At 37.3% G+C, this 20,545-nt stretch overlaps 1 protein-coding gene across 3 annotated transcripts in view; it reads left to right on the forward strand.

Annotated features, from left to right (window-relative positions):
- Positions 1-20,545, forward strand: part of LOC129803193 (GRIP and coiled-coil domain-containing protein 2-like) — a 111,186-nt gene that overhangs the window by 12,075 nt on the left and 78,566 nt on the right. For all 3 annotated transcript variants that reach the window (XM_055849616.1, XM_055849598.1, XM_055849608.1), the window contains exons 4-5: positions 14,159-14,272; positions 20,026-20,139. In XM_055849616.1, coding sequence (XP_055705591.1) covers positions 14,159-14,272; positions 20,026-20,139 — 228 coding nt within the window. The remainder of the gene's footprint in view (positions 1-14,158; positions 14,273-20,025; positions 20,140-20,545) is intronic.

Raw genomic sequence — 20,545 nt, forward strand, 5'->3', positions numbered from 1 at the left:
TGAAATGTGCTCATTTTTACCGCCTTGAGAGAGCCAATTTCGTTACAATATTATAATCATGATTTTCATGATATATAATAACAAAAATTATGCATCGGTATGTTTTCTGTAGAGAATAATCTAAAAAATTGACTTTAGAAACCATTCTCAAATAATTTGACAATACTTTAACAAGATTTTTCAAAAAAAAATTTTATAACGAATATAAGGTAGCGAAAAATCTTGGTAATATCCTTCTAATAATCTTTTTTTATTTAATATTTTTGGGAATATTCTTCTTCTTCCACGATTCAAATCTTCCAAATTTATTAAGTTTAACAAGATTTAACTAGTCATAGGATTTTAAAAATAAAAAGGAAAACTTTCGGTTTGTTCGTTAAAACATTCTATATATAAAATTCTTTTTGTTTTTCATTTTACGAAATCTAGAATAAAATTTTTAAGTATTTCCTCATTAAAGATTGTTAAAAATAACAACATTTTTAAAGAATTTATTAAAAAAATGTATGAAAAAGAGTTATTTTTACGGAAGCAACATTGCACTAGCTTTTCCACGATGCAGGGAAAACTCCTAATAATTTTCGTGCACTCTAAAATTTTCTGAACTATTTTAAATTAGAAAATGAAGCAATAAAATAAATAAATTCTAAACTAATTGAGAAAAACGATATATTATTTATGGGTTAAATATTACATCAAAGTTCAAGTTATGAAAAATTGCTCAAAATTTCACAATCTAATCCTAAATTTGAAACCGGTTTAAACCGGTTAACCGTCTATCCTAAAAACCCGGTTATTTGGTATAACTACTTGCAGGTGACTTTGACACCCTCCTGTTCGTAAGCTTTTCTTTGCTTCTAGAACTTAACTCTTTCCGGACCGCAGCATATGCTGCAAGTCAATTTCACAATTTTTAATCAAAAATATCTAAGCTCTGGAATTAATTGAGGTCCTACAAAAAATATCTTACATTTGGACATCCTTATAGTTTGTAATCATCCACAATAATCGGATTTTTATCAGTTCTGAATAATTAAAAAACATTGTTTTTCATAGAATATGCATATGCTTCTTTGGGTACTACAGTCCCAAAAGAGACGAAAGAGTTAAGGATGGTCTTTACTAATCCGATCAACCATGTCTAATCGGTGAGAATCGTTCTTAAACATTAGAATTAAAAAAAAAAAACTCACGAACAGGATGGTGTCAAAGCCACCCGCTTTTACGGTACCCATTGTGTAGTTTTGATTCTAAAATTAAATTAATTAGTAGTAAAGAATGCAAAATGAATCCGACCATATTGTAAGAATATTTAGAATTCCAGGAATAAATTCTTTTAGCCAGTAAGAAATTAAAATAATCAATATTCTTTTTTAATTTTTACAGTAAGTTCTATTGATTGATACATAAGATGTGAACTGGTCAAGATTCACTTTGATTAACTAGACTCTAGGTCTTGAGATGGTTCATCATTTCTTATTTTTTTAAAGAATATTCAACAGAAATGAAATAAAAATTGCTTTAAAATGCTATTGAAATATTAGTAAACATTGCAGCTATAAATATATTCTAAATATGAACAGCAAAAAACATTTTTTTTTTATTAGGGGTCCATCTGGAAGATGATTGCCCCGAAAAAACATAAAATTGTTCAGAAGTTTTTTTTTTAACTACGTGCTATCAAGATTGTTTATAACTTCTTAATTTTCTTAAAATGATCTTAATGATCATTTTTAGCAAACTACTCTTCAATCTGCTGTAGCCATTATGAAACTATAAATGAACATTTATTTTTTAAAAGGTTAATGTATTCCTGAAGTTTCGTGATAAAGTTTCAACAGTGACATAGATTAATTTTATCAACGAGGTTTTTTTTCAATCAGATGACTTTCCCCTTTTTCGGACAATAACACTAAATACTCAATTTGTCCACGAAATCATTAGAAAAAAAAATGATGAGATGTCATGTGCCACTAACCACCGTCAACTATTCTAAGGGTGAGGCATTAAACACGCAATTCCTCGTACAATTCCGTGCCCGTTATTTGGAGAGTATTTAATTAATTGAAATTGGTGTCGTGCGTTTCACAGGGCCATATAGGGGCTTTTTGTGACACAATTCGTAGATGAATGTGAGTAATCCCAGGACTAGTCCAAATGCCAGAATGTAGAAGGCAGTTTGCATGTGATCAAGTCTCAGAGGAATGGGTCCGTCATGGGTGTCTCTCTCAAAGGTCTTGTCCTTGACTTTCCGTTCCATATACAAATAGTGGTGCCAGTGATATGTCAATCCCATTTCCTCAACTCTCCTCATGATGGTGTTTATCCTGCTGAGGAAAGGCGATCCGTATTCTACAATGTAGACGGTTAGGAAAGGTACTGGACACTCTTCCATGATATGATAAATTGGTCTATCGCGGTAAGTGCGTTTTGTATCTTCCATGATGAGTTTGAGGAAGGATTGTTTGTGAGCATAAGCGACATTGACATTATTCATACCCAATTCCTCATGGAATTTCTTGAAAGTCACTTTCCGCAATCTCTTCACTAAACTTTCATATTTGTCATTCTTGTAATTGAGATTGCTCTCAATTAGCTTTCCATACTTAGGGATGGTCAAGACGGTATAATTGGACTTTTCGAGATCAGCCAGAGTGTTAATTTGGGGTTGTGTGAGTCTTAGAAGGAGATTTGATATTAAATGTGCTAAATAGGCATTGCTTATGACGAAGCAATAGAAGATCCAGCATCCCACAATAACGCGTCCTCGCAATGTTTGGGAAATCCGTGGGATGGTTTGATTCAATTGGATCCTGAGTAATGTCAGAATAGACAAATTGTTGTCTCTTGAGAGGTCGTTTCTGGAAGGAAAGAGGATTTTTTTGGTTCTTATTCATGAATATCTTTGCTAGACGTTTCTACCTCATCTCTGTCCATTTGATGCACTTGATTGACAAGAGCATTGCCAAGAAGATGGTGATGACCATGAGCCACACGTGACTGTCGAAAGAACGAAAGATGTTGGTGATTTTAGGCTTGATTCCGGAGCTCGGCACGAGAATACACAAATCATCTCGTCCATAAATAATTGTGTTCTCGACGATATCACTGAAGTCGCTATAAATCAAGAAGCGCATATTGAAGGCGACATTGCTGTGTCCTGTCGCAACTTCCCACAGGGTGCCATTAGTTGAGCCATTCGTCAAGCTTCCATAAGGATCATCGCCCCGGTAGACTTGAAGATCAAGTGTGGCATTCATTCGTTCCACCATCAGTGTTGCCATGTATCCATCTGCTCCAGACAGGTCGCCCTCGGGGCTAATAATTGCTCTCACACCGTCCGCAAAGAGGCTCACGTGCAACTGATGGAAATTCATATTGATCACCTTGTCAGGGAAGAGATAATCAATCGAGACGGTGTCATTAGTGAGTGGCAGAAGAAAGTCTTCATTGAATGGGGAATAGGAGATGATCCTCAATCCTAACTCCCAGTACATTAGTACAGCATTCAAGTGCCTCTTGAGCCAAAACACCTGGAAGAGATCACGAATCCATGCGCTAATGTCCCTGTCTTGCTTATCCACGGGGCTTTCAATGATGATGAGGAAGTAATATTTGCTTTTGCTGTGCATTTTCTTCTCCACGTGCCTTAAGGCTTCATTTGGATTGATATTTGTGTCTGGGATCAATGTGATCACTAGTGATTTTATTCCTTCCTCAACACTGATCTTCGAAGTTTCCGATCTGCAATGGAAATCATCGGTTTTTATTTAAAATTAATCACCTTTGGCAACGCCATAATTTAGACAAAATGGCAAATTTCAAATGATCATACTGTGCAACGATCACTGGAGATGTTTCACAGTGATTCACCAGAGTGATTGTCTGGCGCAGAAGTTGCGAATGTTGTTGGTTGCCGTGAAAGTAGACATAGATGTTGCGGGCGTGAAGTCCCCTCATGATCTCAGTCAAGTGCGTGACGATATCATGGTAATTATCCAAATGCTCTTCAACGATCCTACTTAAGGCACTGGTGTCCATGTCCAGGAACGTTGGATTTGAGAAGAGAAAAATTATTGCGAAAGAGAAAGTCATAAGTGAACACTTCACCATAACTGACGCGATCACTTTGGCTGGGAGCGGTTTTCTTGTTTGATCTTCAAAAATTTGCAAAAATCTTTGTTTGCTATTTTTTTTTAAAATTCCTTATCCACACTTTACTGCTCTTTTTTTCTCACTGTTCGTCAGGAACAATCACAAGAAGTAGAGAATAAGAGTGAAAGGTTTGAATCGTTTGAATAGTTAAAAGAATAACTTGGATGCTTTTCAGCGCTTGTGCAGAACAATGATTTTTTTGCACAACAATAACCACAAATTCATAAATCGCAATTATATTGTGACATTGAAGTAAAATCCTCGAAGAGAAGCACTCAATCGATGGCAGTTAGAATTGAGAAGGAACACCATGAAAAATAAAGGAAGGCATCGTTGGAGCTTTTTTTCTTCTTTTTGGATGCCAGTTTCGCATTCAATATCTATCGACAATATAACCACAATTGACAGACTTCACGGTTACAAGCAATTCAATAGCTTTTCAAGAGCATTTAATTTGCTTAATTGCCTGTGGATTTTTTAATAGGTGACAAATGTTGAATTTACCCATTGAGACGAACCACTCTATTTGATTAGCGTTTAGAGAAAATTCGACTTTTGCCGAGTGATTAATCCCATTCACTTTTCAATTCTATCCCAAGAAGCTTTTACTTATGTATAAATCTTGTTGAAATCATTAAACAACTTTATAGAACCATATGTTATTAGCTGCATCAGATTGGACAGAATATAAATAAAATGGATATCATAAATTTTAAATGCATAAAACTGGTGAAATATTTTTGGCAAAGGAATAATTAAAAGGTTATGAATCGTCATTGTCTGTATTATTCGTAATTAATAAGGGTGATCTGATACTTTAGCGCTGAAATAAAACATAGAAGGTTTGAAATACTTCTGGTTCATTCACGAATCTAGTCCATTGATATAGTTGAACCATTAAAGCTTAATGGCACAGCAATTGTAAACTAGGGTCGAATGAACTGAACACCTCTTTGACAAGGAACCCCTTTTCACACTTTTGTCAAAATGTTGAAATTTATTTAACGTATCTAATAAAATGCATGTAATATGGCGTTTTTTCATTAATCTACGTTTCTCGATAAAGATAAGTGTTCAAATTTCGTATTCCAAATGGTAGGGTGGAGTAAGTACTTTTGGCCACTTTAAGGTTTCATGTGTGTTCGCGCCACTGCCTCCTCATTGAAGGCAGCGACACCAACGGGAATTTCCGACTTGTAGCTACCTTCACATCGTATGCTGTCAAGCATAAAATCACTCTCTGCCTGCTATCGCGACACGCGCAACATCGTTTTTCATCATCGTCCTAAATTTATCTCAATTTATCATCTACATCGTTCGTCAGAACGCATCATATCTGAGTTAGTTTAGTTAATTAGTTGTATCTGAGTGAAGTGTGAAATATATTGGAAGGAGAAAGCATCAAAAATTGTTCTCTTCTCGCCGGATCTTCAAGTCTTATATATTTCACAGGTATCTCATACTACAATTGTCAAGGAAGTCATTGAGGTTCAGGATCTCATGCTTTTCAATCCATTCTCATAGGTATCTCATACTACAATTGTCAAGGAAGTCATTGAGGTTCAGGATCTCATGCTTTTCAATCCATTCTCATAGGTAAACCCTAACATTAATTGTTCTCTTCTCGCCGGATCTTCAAGTCTTATATATTTCACAGGTATCTCATACTACAATTGTCAAGGAAGTCATTGAGGTTCAGGATCTCATGCTTTTCAATCCATTCTCATAGGTATCTCATACTACAATTGTCAAGGAAGTCATTGAGGTTCAGGATCTCATGCTTTTCAATCCATTCTCATAGGTAAACCCTAACATTAATTGGTCATCGAGCCTACAAGGAGCCAGCACCAGCTGCCACATTCTATACGCTTGAAAGGAACCATTAATTGGTCATCGAGCCTACAAGGAGCCAGCACCAGCTGCCACCTTCATCACACTGATTGTTGCAACAGCGCAATCCTCATTCTATACGCTTCAAAGGAACTGAGACACAATCAGGATGACTTTGAAGAATCAACGTGCGGGTCACAGATCTGCCCTTTCCAAGATCCATAACTCTGTGAGCGACAAATGTTCACAAGAGGAGCTACTACACAAGCTTGAGTCTGCCAGAAATGTCAATTCGAAGATTATCCACCTTCAGAGGGAAATTATTGACATGGCCACTGACAAAGAATCATGTGAAGAAGAGGAAACTTGGCTGACAGAACACGCTCAGTTCTTCAGTCTTCTCGAAAGCAGGATTTTGGAGCTATTGCGCGCATCCAGCCAATCTCCAAACCACGACTCTGAGGCTTCCCATCCGGGAGCAAAAGCCGAAGGGACATCTCAGCTTCACGACTCAACAAATTCCAGCATTCTCATGGCTTTTGTCAATCAGCAAACTCAAATCAATGAGCTCATCAAAGCCGTTCTCTCTGGGCGCTCTGGACAGTCTCCGAAACCTCTACAATTGCCTGATCTAGAAATTCCTAAATTTGATGGCACCTACAAGTCGTGGATTTCATTCCGGGATTTGTTTGTAGCTTCAGTTCACAATAATACTGACATTTCTGACGCTCAAAAACATCAACTTCTCATGGGATTGTTGACACCGGAAGCAGCTTCTAAGGTTAAACACATTCCAATTTCTGATGCAAACTACACCAGAGTGTGGTCTATTCTGCAAAAGAAATACGAGAAACACTACAACATTGTCGCAGATCACGTACAAACCTTCTTGGCACTACCATTCATCAAATCAGCCGACAAGAAGAATTTGCGACAAATTCATTCGATCGCCGAAGAAGTGACAAATGCTCTTGATGCGATCAATGAAAATAGCCGTGATCCATGGCTAATACAGTTCTTGAACCAACGAGTGGACAGCCAGACTCGCAGTCTTTGGGAAGTCAAAAGGAAAAATCTCAACATACAATCTCCAACATGGGAAGATTATCTCGAGTTCCTGAATGATCGCTGCGATGTTCTTGAGGCCTGCAATGACACCTCATTGTCCACATCCAATCCCTCCAAGAAGAATTCTCAGCCTGAGAATTCCAAGAAGAAGTCGACTACGTTGTTGGCCACACAATCCGACAATAACAACAATAATTGTGTGTGCTGTGGGAAAGACACTCACCCCCTTTTCCGGTGCCCAGTATTCTTGGAAAAGAATCCTCAGGAGCGCTTCGACGTGGTCAGGAATTCCAAATTGTGCAGGAATTGTCTAAATTCCCGACATTTGACGAATAATTGTGACAGGTCTCTTTGTCAGCGATGCCGCAGCCGTCACAATACATTGCTGCATGATGCATATGCAGCATATGCAGCAAAGCAAAATGTCAAAACAAATGACATAACCTCAAACCACCCAGAATCTCAGCATTCCGGGAGCAATAATTCTCAACCTTCTGGAACCATCCCGAAGCAAACAGAAATCCCAAGGACAGACAGTCAGCACACCAGTGTAGGGATTCCTTCTTCAATCAATCACTCATCTGCGAATTCTTCACCAAAAGTTCTCTTGTCGACGTGCATGGTGAATGTTTTGGATTCTCACAGAGTCGTTCACAAGTGCCGTGCAGTCTTGGACAGTGGTGCTCAGCAGAGCATGATGACAGAGAATCTCCGGGAGAGACTGCAGCTGAGACGTTCTCCGGACAATACTTTGATCATCGGATGTAACAACAGCTACTCCAAAGTCAAAGGTAGATCACAATTGCTCGTTTTGTCATCCAATCTGGATGACTCTTATGAATTTAACTGTTTGGTTGTTCCACAAGTTACAGGGAAGTTGCCTAATTTCCTAGTCAATCCCCTCTCAGTTCAAATTCCTTCCCAAATCACTCTTTCCGATCCCAATTGGTGCGTGGAATCTCCTGTCGATTTGCTAATCGGCATGGATCATTACAATGATGTCGTTCTTGACGGAGTCATTCGTCAGGGGTCTGACCAGCCAGTCCTGAGGCAAACAGTCTTTGGATGGATACTCTCAGGAGCGCTCAAGGATGCCTCCACTGCTCCACCGCCACATTCTCAATGCAATATGGTCACTCTTGCTTCTCTAGAAAAGACAGTGAAGCGCTTTTGGGAAATTGAGGAAGTCGAATGTGCCAAATCTACTTCTGTCGAGAATGTGGAAGTTGAAGAACACTTTGCAGCCACATTTTCCAGGGAAGATTCCGGACGATTTATCGTTCAACTCCCACTCCGTCCAAATCACACAGAATTGGGCAATTCTAAGAAGAGAGCCATTCGACAACTGAGGTCTTTGGAAGATCGGCTCAAGAAACTCCCAGACATGAGAGCTCTTTACAATGAGTCGATGGACAACTACCTAACCAAAGGATACATGACAGAAATTCCAAGAAAAGATGATGATTCAAACCACTTCTATCTACCACATCATGGAGTATGGAAGCCTTCCTCATCATCTACCAAATTACGCGTGGTTTTTAAAGCCAGCGCAAAAACATCTAGTGGCTTGAGTTTGAATGATGTTCTAAAAGTTGGGCCCACGGTCCAACCAGATCTTGTCACTGTTCTCATGCGTTTTAGGCTTAATCCCTATGCCATGAAGTGTGACGTCTCTCAGATGTATCTTCAAGTCAAACTCCATGAGCCACACGCAGACTTTCAAAGGATTCTGTGGAGAAATTCCGACACAGAGCCCATCCGGGAGTACAAAATAAATCGTGTGTGTTTTGGCGTTGCTTCCAGCCCCTACCTCGCGACAAAAGTACTCAATCAACTGGCAGAAATGGAGAAACAAGAATTTCCTCTAGGATCTCAGGCGGTGACAAGCAATTTCTACGTAGACGATGGCCTGATTTCCTGCGCTTCTCTAGACACTGCACTTCAAACACAATCTCAATTGGGTCAATTGATGGCTCATGGTGGATTCACTTTGGCAAAATGGTGTGCAACACATCCGGAATTGCTAGAAAATGTCACCAAGTCATCACAGGATCCTAAACTTCTCCATTCACCTGACGATGACAATTCAGTGGAAGTATTGGGTATTAAATGGGATCCACAGAAGGATGTCTTTCACTACTCAGTGCCCCCAGACTTTGCCTCTTCAATTGCCACCAGACGAACAATAGCTTCAACAATTGCCCGTCTCTATGATCCTCTTGGGCTCATAGGCCCTGTCATTACCGAAGACAAAATTCTCATACAAATGTCATGGCAAAAGGAACTAGCAGCTGGATGGGACACCGAACTTCCCCCTCAAATCCAGGACAGATGGACGAAGTACGTACAAGGTCTTCATCGAATCAACGACATTCAGATACCAAGATGGGTGTCAGAGATTCACGATCCAGATCTCACAGAACTTCATGGGTTTGCAGACAGCAGCCAAGTAGCATATGGTGCAGCTGTTTATGTTGTGACAAGGGGCAAAGATTCATCAATCTCATCCCACCTTCTCATATCCAAGTCACGCATTGCTCCCATGGACCCTCTTACAATTCCAAAACTGGAATTATGCGCTGCTGAACTCTGTGCTAAGCTGGTCGCTCGAGTACAGAGGGATCTCAACATTTCAAAGGCTCATTTGTGGAGTGACTCTACAGTTGCTCTCTCATGGATTTGTTCTACCAGAGAGAAGCCTAACCTCTTTGTCAGGATGCGAGTTCAGAGTATTTTAAAGCTATCAGATGCTTCACAGTGGAAACATGTGGGTACTTCGGACAATCCAGCGGATCTCATCTCCCGAGGATGTTCACCGGAAGCACTCATCAATTCAACTTTGTGGTTCCACGGGCCATCTTGGCTTTCCCTTGATCCGAGCAATTATCCTAATACTCTGTCCGCCTCCCTTCCCCTTCCCTCTGAGAATGAACAAACCATTTCAGTTAATTTCAGCGCTCATCAAGAAGACACACTACTTTCGAGACTTCTCGATCGATGCTCTCGAGTTTCTCGACTTCAAGGAATTGTTGCCCAGTGCATTCGGGCCACAACTCCATCTACAAGACGCTCAAAGGGTCCACTCTCTCCTCAAGAGATGGACAATGCTCTCATGATCTTGATCCGGCTGGATCAGCAAGCTCATTTTCCTGAATTGATTGAGTCGCTGAAAAACGAGTCTCTCAACAACAAACATGTCAAAAACTTTGCCAATCTTCAACCTTTCCTGGATGCCAAAGGTCTTGTGAGAGTTGGAGGTCGCCTAGAGCGTTCTCAATTCGGCTACGACACAAAACATCCCATTTTGTTGCCATATAGTCGATTGACGAAACTCTTGGCTCAACGAGAGCATGTACGTCAAATGCACTGTGGATCAGAAAGTCTTCTGGCCTATCTGCGTCAAAGATTCTGGCCGATTAAAGGTCGTAATCTCACAAGGGGAGTTACCAGAGCTTGCATACACTGCTTCAGGGTATTCCCTCATCTACAACGACAACTCATGGGACAACTTCCTGAGCATCGCACAACACTGGATAGACCCTTCTCTTCAACATCAGTTGATTTTGCTGGACCCCTTCAGCTACGCCCAGCAAGACGTGGAAGTGCTATCATCAAAGTGTGGGTGGCTATCTTTGTGTGCCATTCCACTAAAGCGATTCACATTGAATTAGTCAGTAACTTGTCCACTGAGGCTTTTGTAGCCTCATTCCGCAGATTTGTCGCTAGACGATCCACACCATCGCATCTTTTCATGGACAATGCAACCAATTTCACTGGCAGCAAGACTGAATTGGACAAGCTTTTCCATCAGCAAGTTCATCAAAACTCTGTCCAGAACAAACTTGTGAGTCTAGGAATCCAGTTTCATTTTCAACCACCTGATGGGCCCCACCACAATGGACTTGTTGAAGCTGCAGTGAAATCGGTCAAGACCTATTTGCACAGAGTTGTGGGATCGTGCCCTCTGAGCTATGAGGAACTACAAACAATCCTCACTCAAGTGGAGGCCGTCTTAAACAGTCGACCCCTCACACCCATCTCTACAGATGCATCTGATCCTGCAGTTCTGACTCCAGTCCACTTCCTCACTGGTGGCCCTCTCACATCTCTACCCGATCCGAGTCTACAAACACTTTCAATGAATCATCTGTCTCGATGGCAATTGTGCCAACGTTTGTACCAGGATTTTGCGACCAGATGGAAGAGGGATTATATTCACCAACTACAAGAACGAAAGAAGTGGAAGAAGTCTGAGCCAAATGTGCGTGTGGGAGATCTCGCATTGCTATCCAAGGACAACGAGCCCAGCATCCGCTGGCCATTAGGAGAAGTCACTCATGTCCACCCAGGCCCTGACCGACTTGTGAGGGTAGTGGACATTCGCACAGCTACCGGAACTTATCGACGTCCTATCACCAGGCTTGCACTCCTACCAAGGGTGCAATTTCTCCGGGAGGATGTTCGCGCCACTGCCTCCTCATTGAAGGCAGCGACACCAACGGGAATTTCCGACTTGTAGCTACCTTCACATCGTATGCTGTCAAGCATAAAATCACTCTCTGCCTGCTATCGCGACACGCGCAACATCGTTTTTCATCATCGTCCTAAATTTATCTCAATTTATCATCTACATCGTTCGTCAGAACGCATCATATCTGAGTTAGTTTAGTTAATTAGTTGTATCTGAGTGAAGTGTGAAATATATTGGAAGGAGAAAGCATCAAAAATTGTTCTCTTCTCGCCGGATCTTCAAGTCTTATATATTTCACAGGTATCTCATACTACAATTGTCAAGGAAGTCATTGAGGTTCAGGATCTCATGCTTTTCAATCCATTCTCATAGGTATCTCATACTACAATTGTCAAGGAAGTCATTGAGGTTCAGGATCTCATGCTTTTCAATCCATTCTCATAGGTAAACCCTAACAATGTGCTTGTAATTTTTATAATCTTTATTTAAATAAAATGAAATTTTGTACAAAGATACCTTAAAGCCGTTTCTTCCTAATAATCCAAGAGAATTTCCAAAATTTTTTTTGGATATTTTAGTGAGAAATTCATTTTATGCAACTATGCATGTTTCAGTGCCTTTAGCCACTTTGTAAGGACTTTTGGCCATTATATGTAAGCACTTTTGGCCACTTATTTCCAAAAGAATATTAATAAAATAACAGAAGAAATAGCTTTCGAAAACTTTCACAAATACACAGCACAAGTCCTATTCTTATTTAACATCAATTTTATGTGATTATTAGAATATTTTAAACGACTTTTTGCACATTATCTATTTGATGTAAAAATCAGTCAAAAGCCACGATTGTGTTTACTGAAATCTGCGAGGTGCGCCACGTGTAAAATGTATGGGAAAATGAATGGCCAAAAGTACTTACACAGCCCAAAAAAGTAAGCTCTTTTAGTCACATCCGATTTTCACTTAATTTGTTAGAAAATCTTATTAATGATGATATCACAATAAAATTTAGTTAATTAAGAAATGGACTTTCATTGAATAACATCAAATACTTTCCTAAAAAATTTGAAATAATGCAAAACAATTTCTCTTAACATTAACAAGTTTTTTAAGAATCCCAAGTTTTTTTTAGTGATTGTTTACCTTGTCGAGAATTTCTTTCAATAACTTAAAATTAATCAAGTCGATAAAAAATCAAATATGGTTTTCACATTCATTAGATTAGAGGTCACGAAATAAGACCCATTTTCCTGTTGTAAATAAACTAATAATTGCCTTACAATGTGATTTTACTTTAGGTGACCAAAAGTACTTACATGGTCAAAAGGGCTGACTCTACCCTACAGAGTAGGGTGACAATAGGTTCTGACACGAGTTCTTAAAGTGTTAATAGGTGTTCCTTTCACCCTATATCAAGCCTTAGAAGCTGAGAAAAAATAACTGAAATAAATTGTTGATTATTGGTTCAATTTTTTCGCATCCTTTAAATCTCTGGATACCCAATAAGAATACTCTGAAAGAGATTGTAAAGAATCTTAGCCAAAAAAAATCTTTTTGAAATATAATCGATAAAGATCCGATTTCTATGGATGATTATAAAGAATAAAAATTTCAAATTTGAGAGATTTATTTGTTGCTTGATTAGTTCCCAAGATAGGGTTGACGGGGGTATTATCGATCAGTTAAGGAAATGATCAACTTTAACAGACAAAAAACCATATATATATTCGTATTTTTGGAGTAAAAACTTGTTATAGTCAATCTTGCAGATGTCCTCTACAAGATCGACCAGTCACATTCTTGATATATTTATTTCGGAGTGTTTTCAAACACGAAAAACTTTTCGAAGTGCATTTGCATGTAATATCGATCAGCTGATGGTATTATAGATCAGTCGATGCTTGTAATATCGATCAAGGAAAAAAATAGGTTTTACACGTACCATCAGGGAATGTGAATATGTATTTTATATTTTCCGATAAAATAAAAAAGAAGATAATTCAAATACTTAGCTTTAATTTCTAAGTTTCTAAGTCTAATTGTTCTTTAAGGGAACAATCAAAATAATTTAATACACCACAAAATTGTTTGGAATTTTCAACTTCCTGCACAACATTTGCATACAGCAATTTAATTTAATTTAATTTAATTTTGTCGCAGGATATATTATATTACGATCCAAAAAGAGTTAAAGATCACCAGTTTTTAGTTTTTACTACTGACCAAATATGAATTATTTACTGAAAATTCTGTTTTAAATATTCACTGAACAATTAGGGGAATGCTTTCAGGCGTCGCACAAACTCTGGCTTCGAACACTTTACATTTTTTTCCAGTATTTCTTTAGTTTTTTCTCAGGAAATGTGTGACTTAAAATTAGCTATTAATAATAATTGATTAATAATTTGGCAATAATACGTGCTCTTCAAGAGCTAGTTGCTTTTTCAAATCTGTTTCTTTTGTGTCTGTCTTCCTATTTCCTTTCCTGTGCCAATTTTTAATTTTTTTTAAACTTTTCATAACGCTTTCACAACTATAATTTTCTTTATCAGTTGTTTTAAAGACAATTATCAAAAATTACGTAAAATTTTTAATTCTAAATATAATAAGCCATTTTGCTTCTTGGGTTTGCAGATCACTTCTGAGGCCGAGAAACGGAAATCTGCCGATATGAGAGAACTTAAGGATTCTTACGAGCTTCGATTGACTCAAATAACGAAATCTGCTAAAACTGAAATTCATCGTTTGGTAAGTCATTTCGCATTATTCCCACTCTCACAAGGCTACAATTTCATTGAGTAATGATCCACTGTGGCATGACCCACGAAAAATTCCTGCATGATCAATTTTCATGAATGAACCGAATATTGCTTATACTCTGGAGAGGTACCACTTTCGGGGAGGGCATTTGTACTTAATGATCCACCAGAAAGCAAAGAATTATCAACACACACGAAAGATTTTCTCATACTCCAGATAAGTGTGATGAGAACGGGATGGATGAATATGAAGGGAATAAGAGGTTGAATGCAATTGTGAGATGCGATGGGTGGATAAGTGCAGAAGATGCCAAAAGAAAGAAAAAAATTAAGAACGATATCATTCACGAAAAAGAATGCAAAAGTGAGCTCCTCCACAAAGTGAAATAATAATCCCCAGTGGGGGATAAATGCCTGGGGCACGAGTCAGTGTTGAGAATAAATCAAAATTACGCCTTTTACTTGGTGAGCAGACGATCGCTGACCAGAGAGAGAGAGAGCCTCCTGGCAATCTGTGCTGTGCAAGTGATCGCGTCTGACTCTTCGCGAGTGCACCTTCACCATCGTGAATGGGTGGCATGTCCGGAGTTGATGGGAAGACTATTAAGTTTCCGTTTCAATTACATAGTCTTTTGGGTGCGTGGTGGATGAAGAACTCCTCAAATTACCACTTTATGCATGCCACAATTTTCATTCTGTCGTTCTATGTACACGAATCGAAATGGGTTGTATTGACAATTACTCAAAAAATTTTTGATACACCGGAGACAAATTGATGACTGAAAAATGAGGAAATGTAAACATGCAGAGTATAAAATGTAGGAAAATTAATTAGTTTTATTGTGATGCCCAAAATTGTAATGGAATAGATTGAGTTAAGAATAGAGTTGCTGAGAGCAAAAGTGGGCTATTTTAATAGGTAAATTCTTATAAGTTAGGCCTCTTTTATGGTCTTCAAACTACAGAGTATTAGCCGAGTTTCCGGACATTTTCAATTTCTGAAATAATAAGCAAATGTAGCTATTTTTAAAAATCTGATGAATTATTGGCCCTTTATATCACTCAGAGGCAGCTAAAATTCTGGAAACCAAAATCCCGAACGCCAAAATCACGAAAGCCAAAATCCCGAATGTTCAAAATCCTGAAAGGGATGAAATTATATGGAGGATAATGTGTAGAATAATTTCTCAAGACACAGAAAGTTTCCCTTTGCCTCCAGAAAGCGCGAGTGCAATCCTGGGAGTAGCTGTGACACTTTTAAGAATTCGAGATTTTGGTTTTCGGGATTTTGGCTCATTCGGGTTTTTGGCTTTTGGGTTTTTGGCGTTCGGAATTTTGGCTTTCGGGATTTTGGCTTTCGGGATTTTGGCTTTCGAGATTTTAGCTTTCGGGATTTGAACGGAACCCCCTTTATATACCTACAATCCTATTTGAAAATTTTCCCGAAAATTTCCTCTTTTAAGAAATGAGAGCGGTTATCCTTTTAAGGACGAGTGAAACATCGGTGTGCCAATAACAAAAACATTCCTTTTTGACTATAGAATATTATTTTGTCCTCTAAATAGTCCGAAAAATTACTTTTTTTATTTTTGGAACACTGGTATTCCGTTCGTGCGTAAAAGTGAAGCTTTAGGTTTGTGGCTCATATTTTGCTCTGAACGTCTCAATTATTTGTCCGGTCGGTAAGCAATAGCATTCTAAGTCGAAACGCAAACTAAAGTATCTGGAAATTAATGTCAATCTCAAAATTTTTTATCAAGGATTAAATGAAGACTAATTTCTTGAGAATTCTATCAGTCAAGGCTCAATAAGAAATAATCAAATGTGACATAATTTATAACAATGTAAGATGAAATAGATGCAGATTTTTTAAATAGTAGGTTAATGTGAGTTAGTATTAATGTAATTTTTTTATTTAAAGTTTCAAAAAAACCTTGAATATTTGACAAATTTCTTGTTTTCTTGGATAAATGTTCTCTGAATTTTCTATGGAATGCATTTATGTATTTGGAAATTGGAATATGTCTTTTTGAGAAAAATACATTCGTTTTAATATTTTAATAGGACATATATATTAAAAAAATGCGGAAAATCAATAAGTATTTTGTTTACTTGACTAGTAAAAAAGTAATTAATTTGAAAGTCACTATGTCTAATTGTCTTCAATTAAAGAATCCTAAAGTCGTAATAGGACTTAAAATATGGATAATATTTCGGAATTCTAAAATTAGTTTTTTAAGCCTTTGTGATTTTAATGTAAAACAACCATAAGAATAACCAATGCAGCAATATAGAAAGAGAAACTTGGTCTTTTCGCAAACTCGGTTTTTAAATCACAAATTCCAGGTATTGTGGATTAAGATTTACTGAAGCTGGATGCGATTTGAACCCCAGTGATGAAAATATAAGTTTCGGTACCAGTATCGACAGTATCGATAAATCTGTATCTCGTAGATTTATTGAATGACGGATTTTTAAACATTATTTGACCGTTTATTGTACTGTTTTTAAAAGAATGTAATTTGTTGTTAATATTTAGATTAGCTACAAAAGATGTAGCTATCTTTTAATTTTTCAGAATCGATAGTCGATACTATCGAAAAGAAAGTATCATGTCACTCCAGTAGGGGAATTCTGTAATGATATGACAATGTCATATTTTTCCTGGTAAATTAAAGAACAGGACAACATTAAAGCCTAGTCAGCATTGAATGGCTGTTGCATGGAGCTCTATGAGGCTCTTAGTAACTGATATGAATTTGATTTTCGAAAATTTTTTCCAAATTTACCACATAAAAAATTTTAAATGTGTCCTATGACATTGTAATATCGTTACAGAATTCCCCTCCAGGACTCTTACATCATAAAGCAAGTCCTCTACCACTTTAACCATATATGCAATGTTAAGGTTTTAGAAAAAACATATTTAGAGATATCAGAAATTTCATTCGCTGATTTTTTTTTCAATTCTTTTTTTGGAAAATAATTTAGAAGAAGTCCAATTGTACTTAATTTTTAACGGTGTAGTGTCAGAGAGATAGCTCATTTTTGCATGATCTTCTTTGCTCCAACTCCCTCCATCATCATTCATATGTCTGCGTCTCATGGATGATAGTGTCGTGGGATAGGGAACAATGTATCAAAGAATCAAATATGCCACATTGTTGTTTGCTCAAGAATACCTCTCAGCACTCCCTCTTGTATGTCATTTATGGTCCCATTGGCATACATTTCTCAAATTATGCAAAATGCTTAATATGGCGAGGTGAGAGACACCGGGAGAGGATGATTTTTATCACAATATCACCACTCTTTTGCATGAGTGGCATGTCCATAAAGCACAATGTACCGGACAACCCATCCACTCTAGTAAGTGACTCATAAATTTGCAAAGTTTGCAATTTTGCACAATGACGAGACGCAGAGCGATATTGTCGTCTTAAAGGTGTCTGGAGTGTTTCCCGTTTGTTGTTCAGCATTCACCATGTCAAATCTGCGACTGACCAACACTGTCATGGTATCAACATTTGACTTTGGATTATAAACACCCATTGAGATCCATAATTCTGCCTATGGTGGTGTGTCTCACAATGAAGCGTGTGGAAATTAATAGTATCTATCGTTCTTGCTCCTGGAGCAGCTAAGACGACTGAATCAACAGTGTTGCCCAATACCCAATGTATGGCTGCGATGGCGTGGGAACTACAGCCTCAGGGCTGCTATTCACTGCTCCAAGAATGTTCTGCATCAGTTGCCGAGGAGATGAAGTGAGTGCGAAAGATGGAGTGAATTCAGGATCATTCTTAATATTTTTTTCCACTACACCACAAAACGCCCTAATGTGAAGATGGGCAAAAAGAAGAAGACAACATATGAATTGGCAAAAGATGCAAAAAGACTACCATTTTTGCGTATTCCTAATGACTAGTTGATGGTGGAATTTAGTAGAGGAAATTTTTTATATTGAGGATTCTACATAGGAAACGATACTGTTTTGTTGACCGTAAAATTGGTCCCGCAGAGTTCGCTTGAGACCATTTTTTCTGCATTCATATCCATTGCGATCCTCATTGGCTCTCAATAGCCATTTCAACCTGGGGATCTTTTAGACGTGCAGGAATTTAAATTGCATGTTAGGAAAATTAGCTATTAATTTGAATAGTGTCTGGAATGATCATAGCAGTACAAAGACCCTTATTCTTTTATCTCTCACTTGCCTGTGAACTTCTTAACTCATGTAATTCAATAAGACTATGCAACAAATTTTTTTCTATTTAAGTTATTATATCATTTTTATTTGTTTGAACCTAATTATTATTCAGATAAATCCTTATTTTTTTGCTTAAAATTTGTTTTTGCATTCAAGATCATAGATTATAGATTTTTTTTGTATGATGCATTTGGGATAGTTGTAAACCAAAGAAAATGTTTCCTCTTGGAGATTGATTAAGATGGCGGTAGATGCTAAGCCAGAAATATATCTTTATGACATTAATTAAATAAATTTACTCAAAAAAGTTTAAAAATTAAATTTTTTCCCAATATAAACGTTTTATCAATGAATGCTTGAATTCTACAGATTTAATTTAAATCTTCATTAAAAGTTCGCGACAATTCTCTAAAACTAGGAAATGTTGGGAACTCAATAAGAGAGGTCTTGTATTTTTTCGGATATAAGAAGACGAAGAAGACTTTGAAAATCTGAATACTTGTACTAAATATTGGCTGATTTAGTACAATTCTGTCCCTAATTGCAAAACATACATAGCCATATGGATGCGTAAGAGCGAAGGCAAAAAAGTAAGTTCGAGGAAAGGATGTCTGAATTAAAAAAAAAATGCTTGATACCCTTGAAAACAAAGGAATTTTGCAATAAACCAATAAACTAAGAGAAAACTGGATTTAATTGCCTATTTGTCTACAGTTTTCAAGGGTTTATCCATTGAGTGTTGTTAAAACTTAACGCGTTTGAAATACTTCCATTTTCACCTCTTTAAATTTAATTTCACTAATTGTAATTTTAAAATTAATTTTTCCTTAGATCATCCACTAATAAAAGATCAGATTGTACGTATGGGAAAAATTTTAAAAATTGGACATAATAAAAACATGATTTATGCTTCATGGTACTATTCGTACTATTCCAATAAAAAATGAACATGTTGTTTTAGCGCTTTACTGTTCTCAAGTGCTTCTACATTATCGACTTTTGTTTGTGTTGGTTTCTGTCTCAACTGTTTTCCTTAGTCCCTGCCGTGTTCTAAACTATCAGACATTCATGTTCAAAAGAACAAGAAGAGCAGTGTAAAAGAGTTGGATGCAAAACATTTAAGAAAGAAAGGGATATGAATTTTGATTTAATGAAACTTTTCTGATCTAAGTAGTGTGACAGATATGTTAGAATTCAGGTTCAGATGATTTAAAAGTTGCTTTTATAAATAGTCTAAGATTTTAACAAAGGGGATGTTAGTATAATCTTGCGAAAGATATTTTGAAAATTCTATATTTAATGCTAAATTCTCTAAAGAATAAAACCGAAAGTGATTCTTTGGATAATAATAATTATAGTCATTAAATTCTTTCTTCAAAGTTAAGAACTTTAACAAAAAAATAGTTTAAAAATCCTAATTAAAATTTATTATTGCACGGTGTAATACATAATATATTGTATGAAATTTTCACTGCCAAGATCACTTTACTAACATTTGATCTTTTCACAATTTTTTTTCATGGTGTATGCAGTTGGAAGAAATAAAATCCAAAGACCGAATGGTACGTCAACTGAAGAAGGAGCTAATGAGGAAAGACGTTAAAAGACTGGAGTCAAATGTGAAAAATTCGAAAAATCACCAAGATGTAAGTACAAAAGCTACTAATTACCATAGCGATATTCATCATAAAAATTGAATATCACCGTTCACTTTCTCACTTGGTGAATACATTTTTTGCCTCTCTCAGTACAATATTGCACTCTACAAAAACGCGTTCAAGAAACACCGGAGAGGCCGGAGAGATCAAAAATGTCAACGTTTTTTTTACGGTGACGCGAAAAATGACCGTCGCGCGTTCTCATACCGTCAATTAAAGAAATTATATGAGTGACACCTTACAAGGTGCGTCTCACTGAGTCATTTTCAGCTGCACATATTGCATTTTCGCGCCATCATTTGGGGGATACCATCATGATCGTGGCTTCTTCATCTTTTTGCCCCATTGAGGCAATAATTTGCCACGGAGGCCAAGATGTTTGCAAAAAGTGCGG

This window comes from Phlebotomus papatasi, chromosome 1 (assembly GCF_024763615.1).
Source record: "Phlebotomus papatasi isolate M1 chromosome 1, Ppap_2.1, whole genome shotgun sequence".
Taxonomy (NCBI): domain Eukaryota; kingdom Metazoa; phylum Arthropoda; class Insecta; order Diptera; family Psychodidae; genus Phlebotomus; species Phlebotomus papatasi.